General features: G+C 36.2%; 1 protein-coding gene across 3 annotated transcripts in view; it reads left to right on the forward strand.

Moving 5' to 3' along the window:
- Positions 1-6,539, forward strand: part of Slc16a9 (solute carrier family 16 member 9) — a 57,128-nt gene extending 50,589 nt beyond the window's left edge. For all 3 annotated transcript variants that reach the window (XM_027931414.2, XM_071610732.1, XM_071610733.1), the window contains 2 exons: positions 2,698-3,615; positions 3,946-6,539. In XM_027931414.2, the coding sequence (XP_027787215.2) occupies positions 2,698-3,615; positions 3,946-4,124 (1,097 nt within the window). In that variant the 3' untranslated portion in view covers positions 4,125-6,539. The remainder of the gene's footprint in view (positions 1-2,697; positions 3,616-3,945) is intronic.
- The last annotated feature ends 1,874 nt before the right edge of the window (positions 6,540-8,413 follow it).

The following is an 8,413-nucleotide window of genomic DNA, read 5'->3' on the forward strand; positions in this document are numbered from 1 at the left end:
TGTCATTAAAATTGACTGAGGTTTCCCTTAATGACCAAATTTACTTGTGTTGAAGATGTTGGAGATTGTATGCTGTGAAAGTGACTTTTGCTTTTCACTCAGTCTAGATGGCAGGACACAGGGGCTGTGCCTCATTGAATCAAAATGGAACAATTATGAACATTCAGATTTGAAGGCATTTTCAATTTCAGCTCAGGAGAGCTAGGTGAGGTGAGATTAAGAAGAGGCATGAATCTACCTTCAGTGAAAGTAATCTACCTTCAGGCAAGCAAAAGAAAAGTCACTGTAGAAATTTTTTTAATTAAAAAGAAACCGCAAATCAAAATATCTTAAATATTTTTGATTTAGTTGAAATGAAGAAAAATGTAGGCAGAAAACAAAATTTTGGGTACACCATCTTTCTCTGTGGTAGACAGGGGTTGGTAAATGGACGCCCAAATATCAATTCTGGTGCACTGTTTTTTATATGCTTCAGGAGCTAAGAATGGTTTTGACATTTTCAAAAATCAAAAGAAGACTATTTCATGGCACATGACAATTATATGAAATTCAGTGTCCATAAATAAAGTTTTATTGAAATTCAATTATGCTCCTTCCTTAATGGATTGTGTCTGGCTATTTTCATGCTTCACTGGCAGAGCTGAGTATTTGGACAGGTTTTATAGAGACCATAATGCCTTAAATATTTACTCTCTGGCCCTTTACAGAAAAAGTTTACTGACCCGTGGTGCCAATGAGTTAATCAACACATGAGTTTGATTAACTCATGTTTCTCAGTCATGCTGTTTCAGTTTCTCTGAGCACCAATTAATATTTTCCCTCTTTGTAATAATGTAAAACCTAGACAAGAATGAAAGCAAAATTAGTGTTTTATTTCGCTTAGTTCTGTACATGACCATTTTTCCAATTAGGTTGTTCTTTTTGAAAATTTAAAATTAGAGTCTTATAATTTATAAAATTGCACAAAGAAATTCTTAGATTTCTGTCCCTTACCCTGAAAGAATTCCTGCATCTTTTAAAACCATAGCCATGTTCTTGTAGGATGTAGCCTGAGGTGTATAGTTTGATTTTTTCCCTCATCTGTCATATAATTAGCATATCATAGGTATCTAATAAGTATCTATTTGATATGTTTTCTTATATTTCAAGATGTTGGCAGATTAACTTGGTTGGCAAACAATGAGAAAGTTATTTTTTTCTTGATTAAGGTCAATACATAGAACATTCCAAACACCAAGAACTTTTTAAAGTATATGGTGTCACATTTTGTTCGAATCTGTACAAAGTTAGTGGTAGGGAAAAATCATAATTGACAGTTAATGGATGCTAATGTAGAACGATGGTCCATGTAGTTTCCCTGCTACATTCAATCATTTTAATTTGTCATGTTCCACTTTTACAAAGATAAAGAGTTAAATTTTTCTTCTATTACTCTCAACAGTCAGTAAAGTTCTACAGTAGGAGGAAAAATGCAAGGGCACTTACTCTCCCACCAATGGTACTATTTCAGCTGCCAATACATTAACCTGAGTCATCAATTAATGTCTGCATGAAAAGAATTATTTCCTCCTTTGGGAATTAAGGAGTAAAGTAGAAAGGGACAACTGAGGTCTCTAAGAAAACAAATTTCTTACAACTCCATGACACTGAGCTATTCAGTTATTTATAAAATCAAGTTTTTTAAAAAATAACATGGGTTTTTACAACAAGCATGTCCATGTCATCATTTATGTGTCAGAGCATATTTGCACTTGTGTCTTGTTGGGGTTATAATATAATTTGATAGATATCCATTTTAAATATATGGTCAAATTGTGTAGACTTTTAAAAAACTGATCTGTTTATATTTCTCCTGCTTTTTCATATGACATTTTCCAATGATACTTAAATTTTAAAATACTTGATGTTTAACTAAAACCAAAATTAGAACCAGATGAGAACAGTACAAATTAATTGAGTCAATATAACTTGGCATTCTGGTGTGTTTAGTATGATTAATGCTGAAAAGGAGGCATATATGTCCTACTACATGATATACAAAACACCACACTTTGTAATTAAAATACTGTATCAAATTCTACTTTACTCTTCTCCAAATTTTGTAATGTGTTAAAATATGAATCAGTCATTCTAGTGATTTAGTAATGGATTTTAGCTAACAAACTACTATAAATATCCTAAAACTAACCTAAAACTAAGCTGTATTTTTCGTCTCAAAAATAAAATATGAAAATTTGCTTTTTCGGTGGCGATAAATACATGTTTCATGGGGTTTGGCACATAATAAATGCAAAAAGTAGTTACATAATGATATTTGTTAAGAATATGGGCTCCTGGAATCAGACCAATTGAGGATGAATCCTACTCATTATTTATAGCTTTGTGATCTCTGGCAAATTTCTCAAGCTTTCTAGTCCTCAGTTACTTCATCTGTAATTTAGAGATAATAACAGGAACTACTCAACAGGATTATTTAAAGGATTAAATAGAAAAAACTATTAGCAGAATTATATAAACATTGTATATCAGTATTACTGTTGTTGCAATTGTTATCTTTAATATTCTTGTGATTTTAACATGGAGGTACCTATGAATATCAGAGTAAATATAAATTGAATTGTGATAAATACTAATGTTTGTGCTGAGAGCCCCAAATTATAGGAAACTAAGACTAAACAACCCCCATTTCCCTTTCAGGTTCAAGTGTTGGCCTTTTTATTTATGCAGCCCTACAGAGGATGTTGATTGAGTTCTATGGACTAGATGGGTGCTTGCTGATTGTGGGTGCTTTAGCTTTAAATATATTAGCCTGTGGCAGTCTGATGAGACCCCTCCAGGCTTCTGATTGCCCTTTACCTGAAAAAACAGCTCTGGAAAATGTGGCAGAGACATACTCCATTTACAGTGAAAAAGAAAAGAACCTGGAAGAAAACATTCACATTCTTGAAAAGAGCTATAGTAGCGAGGAAAAGTGCAAGGGCACTTTGGCCAATGGTGACTGGAAACAGGACAATCTACTTCATAAAAACTCCACATCAATGACTCACACAAAAGAGCCTGAGACATACAAGAAGAAAGTTGCTGAACAGACATATTTTTGCAAACAGTTTGCCAAGAGGAAGTGGCAATTATATAAAAACTACTGTGGCGAGACGGTGTCTCTCTTTAAAAACAAAGTATTTTCAGCTCTTTTCATCGCTATCTTCCTTTTTGACATTGGAGGGTTTCCACCTTCATTACTTATGGAAGATGTAGCAAGAAGTTCGAATGTGAAAGAAGAGGAGTTTTTTATGCCTCTTATTTCCATTATAGGCATTATGACGGCAATTGGCAAGCTCCTTTTAGGAATACTGGCTGACTTCAAGTGGATTAACACCTTATATCTTTATGTAGCTACCTTAATAATCATGGGCCTGGCCTTGTGTGCAATTCCATTTGCCAAAAGTTATGTCACATTAGCAATACTTTCTGCGATCCTGGGGTTCCTTACTGGTAACTGGTCCATCTTTCCATATGTGACCACGAATACTGTGGGAATTGAAAAACTAGCTCACGCCTATGGAATACTGATGTTTTTTGCTGGACTTGGAAATAGCCTTGGACCACCAATTGTTGGTAAGATATTTCTCTTCAAGTCAATTCACTTTTACTATTCTTCATTGTGACATCTCCAGATAAAGAAATACAGATTGTGATAATAGTGCAGATTTGCACAACATTATTCAAGATCACTTTGATATAGTTGAGGAACCAAACATACTTTCTCCGGCGTGGCCCCCATTCTTTATTTGGGAGAAATGTCTGCCCACCCATGTTAGAAGTAAGTGGGGTAACATATAGAAAATTTTCCTAATCCTAACTGCATATAAAATTGATGAACTTGGATATGGGGTTGGTATTCGTACTATTTCTATGAGACTCACTTTTTTCTTACTGTCATTTCAGGTTGGTTTTATGACTGGACCCAAACCTATGACATTGCATTTTATTTTAGTGGCTTCTGTGTTCTGCTGGGAGGTTTTATTCTGCTGCTGGCAGCCTTGCCATCCTGGGATACCTGCAACAACAAACTCCCTAAGCCAACTCCAACAACATTTTTGTACAAAGTTGCTTCTAATGTTTAGAGGAATATTGGAAGCCATTCTTTTGCCATTTTATACCATAGAGCAAAACATATTTTTTAAAAATTCTCAAGCAAATTCTCTACAGTTAAAGACTGTTTTCTCACAACAAAATTTCACTGTGGCTGACTCTGAATGTGGATTTTTTAAAAACAGATTTTATTCTTTATGTACTGTATGTGTAGCCTCTATCTCCTGTATGTTTCCCCTCCCTCCCTCCCCCAAAGTAGACTATTCTGTTCTACTATTATTCATTAGTTTTTCATATTGTAAAACATTTGACCAGCCTCTGAAGATTTTCTCTGCGTAAAGAAGTATAAATTCTTTGCCAACCCCCCTTAGTTCCACTACAAAACACCCAGAGGACTCTCTTCAATTTTAAAATTGATGCCTGCTGGGTGTGGTGGCACACACCAGTTATACTTTCTGGAACCCAGGAGGCTGAGGCAAGAGCATCTTGTGTTCCAGGCCAACCTGGACAACTTAGTGAGACCTTGTCTTAGAATAAAAGATAAAAAGGCCTGGGATGTAGCCCATTGTTAAAGTATCCCTAGGTTCAATCTCCAGTATCCCCCAAAATTAAAAATAAAAATAAATAAAACTGATGCAAGCCTCATGATGGGAGATGTGTGAAGGTCACTAGGAAGTAAATGACTTCCTTCTCTGTTACACCTGCTGCTAGTCAGTAGAAGACATCAAAGCCATTTCATTTCTGGAAATAAAAGTGGTTATAAAAACAACATTAAGCCAGGCATGGTGGTGCATGCATGTAATCCTCATGACTCAGGAAGCTGAGGCAGGAGAATTGCAAATTCTAGGCCAGTCACAGCAATTTAGTGAAAGCCAGTCTCAAAGTAAAATATAAAAGACTGAGGATATAGCTCAAGGGTTGAACACCCCTGGGTTTAATCTCCAGTACTATCAAACAAACAAACAGACAGAAAATAGCATTAAAACTTGCAGTGGAACAAACTGATCACTTAAAAAAATTTTAAATTATAGTCATCAGTTTCCATTATTCTGTTTTATTTACCTTGAACTACTCACATGGTGTTTGGGGCCCATGGTGCATCAACTGTTTTGATTCCTAAGATGTTTGCTGAGATGCAGGCAAACTCCAGCAGCAGCCACCAGAGCCCTTCTTCATGGCTGTCCACTAGAACCTCACTCACTTGTGTTTGTCATCATCCATTCAGCTGACATTTCACAAGAAGTGCTGATTTTACCCATTTCCAAATTGGAAATGTATTTTTTAACCATTCCTCCTAGCAAATAGGAAATATCCATTTGCTTTGGGCACAGTGGTGATGGGTTGCAAACCTTTGCATAACTTCCTGAAAAAGCATTTATTTGCTACTATCAGATCTTACCACTATCACTTTTTAATTCAAGGGCAGAACTAAAAAGTGTGTGGTGTGTGTATGTGCATGTGTGCGTGCATGTGTGTGTGTGCTCTGAGTCTGTGTGGAACATGGGAAGGTAAAAAAATCCTGATAAGTTGATACCCTTTCCAATCTCACTTAATCTTAAGAACAATGTTCTAGAAAGAAAATAATGTTTAATAAATTGATAGCTTTTCCCTCTAAAGAAATGGGGTTTTAAACTTTGGCATGTATCTGAATCTCCTATAGATCCTTCAAAAATTATAGGGACATGGATATGCTTAGAAATTTTAATTCTGAATGTTTTAATTCTGTAAGTCTATTTGGCTGTGGCCAAGCATCTCTATTTCTAACAAACTCTACAAATGATTCTAATAATAAGGCCTGGGTTGCAAATGACTGTTAAAAAGATTGACAATAAGTAGACATTTATTCTCTTAAAAAAACAAAAACAAAACCACAAGGTCTGAGGTTTTTATAAATAGCCAAGTATTCTTTAAACAGAATCCTTCCCATTGTGCCAAAATTGTCTTTTCATTTCTTTTGAAATACATGATTATTTTTGTACTTCTGTTTTGCCTTTCTTCAAAGGCATCTGAGGCACTTTATTAATCTGAGCCCTCGCAACACCTCTGTGAGGTAGGTAAATAGTACTTTCCTGTGTAGTAAACCTGGAGTATGGAGAATTCATAATTGGAGTTAATCCTACTCAGTATGCAATAAAGGGGCTCCAAGTCCTCTTGGACTTCTGCTCCATACTCAGACTTCTGGAAAGTTTTCTGTACCTCATTCTTTAGTTGGTTTCAAGGTTAGCAAAATAAATGAACGAGTGACATTTAAAAGAAAAAAAAAACAGCTACATGTTTTTGTATTGAAAGTTCCTTTTTTGCCAATGTTATGTTCTAGAAAGTAATCTGAAAAAGTTTGACTTTTGTGATGTCTCTGCATTCATCAATGTTGATAATTATCCAAATGTATCCACCGTGTCTACTAATACCATTCAACGTGGGCATTATCCATTGTCTAGGGAATGAATTTTGAGTCACAATAAATATTTTTACATCAGTTTGTTTTGTATCAGTTTGGTTGCTTTCGGTCTTATTAGTTTTCTTCTCAATTATAGTGCCACTTCACTTGAATGCAAATATACATTTCATAATGTAATTCAGACTTCCAGAATTTGATGACCAGGTAACAGAATATTCAAAAGTCAAATTGCTTAACTAATTTGATCATTGCCTGCCCCAAAGTTAATATATCAGACCTGCAGAATCCTCTTGAGGAAAAGACAGATTATTTTTAGATTCTTAATAATGATCCCACCAATCATTTAAGGCTTTTTTTTTTTTTTAAGATGAGGTCTTGGTATGTTGTCTAGGCTGCCCCCAAACTCTTGCCTCAGTCTCCCAAGTAGCTGGTACTACAGTGAGACAACAAGTGCATGCCACCATGAAAGCCTAAACATTTTTGGAATTCTTTTTCTTTTTTACACTACTGGGAATTGAGCCCAGGACCTACACATACATTACACAAGCTCTCCACCACTGAGCTACATTACCTTTCCATTTTCTTTAGAGACAGGGTCTCACTAAATTTCCCAGGCAGTCCTCAAACTTGCGACCCTTCTGCTAGTTATATAAATAATTATTCAGGACTTGCCCTTTTTCCTAAGATTTAGCATTCAAAAAAAATACTTAACAAAATCATATTGATTGGAATAAAATATTTCTTTTTTGACTTGAAAGATACTTTTGGACCCTGGAAGTGCCTCAAGCTGAGTTCAGGAAGTATGGTGTAGAGTTTGTCAGTCGCCCTCTGCCCTGACTTTTTTTTTAGCAGTTCCTCACTCCTTTCTGCCTCCTCCCTCTCAGGATGAGCCTTAAGGAGCCAGGTGCTGATCTCATTGTCTCTAGGGCAATCTTGTTTTCAGGAGACAGTTTCAGCCACTAACTTGTAAAGGCCCCGTGAGGAACAATTCCCAACTACTGCAATTCAGCATGAGGAGTTCATGACTGGATGGCAAGTGCTGATCTAGAAGTTCCATGACCTCAGGTAACCTCAACACCATCAGGATGTTCCAGGAAATGAAAGAGAGCTCTATTTTGAAGGAAATAATTCTTACTTTTACTGAGAAGGAGTAGTTCATTAAACACAAAAAACACAATTTACATTAGCAGTGCTATACCATTTTTTCCTCTCTGATCAAAATCTTGGGACCTTTTGCTGTCTGATTAATTTTGTCAGAAGTGCAGTTAGTAAGATCCCTCTTTGAGTTTGGAGTTAGCCCAGCCAGGTGAAATGATCAGAGACCTATGAACAAACACATGGATGCTATTTGGGGATTCAGTAAACACACTGGGGAAGGTTGTGATTCCACAAGCAGATTGCCTGGGTTCGAATCCTACCTAGTCCAGTGCCTGTAGCTGGGTGACAGTGAGAAAATGGTTAGCTCTCAAAGCCTCATTTTCTTATATATATGAGCTATTTTGAGAATTAAATAGTACAGAGATCCTTGGCATGTGATAGACATCCAGTAAACATTATCCTTTGTTCTTCTTGGCCATTCTAAGATTATGGCTTCTCAGTACCTGCAGGAGGCGGCCAGTGTTCCTGGCACAGGTGAGGGGTAAATGATTGCAGTAACAGGCTTCATTTAGGAGAATAATGAGCCTTTTGTTATCCTTAACTTGTCCAACTGTCACAGCTCTTGCCCTCCCCGGAGAATGTTTCTGTCAAAATCTTTTATCCTCAGGGATTCATGACTCAGCAGATTTTTCTGGAATTGCCATTCAGAAGCTCTGACACCCAGCAAACAAAAGAAAACACAAGCTGTTCCTCCACCAGTCAAACAGAATCCACCTTTCAAGTTGAATTGCTATGGAAATTTGAACTTTTATTTTTTTGCCTTAA

Source organism: Marmota flaviventris, chromosome 4 (genome assembly GCF_047511675.1).
Source record: "Marmota flaviventris isolate mMarFla1 chromosome 4, mMarFla1.hap1, whole genome shotgun sequence".
Lineage (NCBI taxonomy): Eukaryota > Metazoa > Chordata > Mammalia > Rodentia > Sciuridae > Marmota > Marmota flaviventris.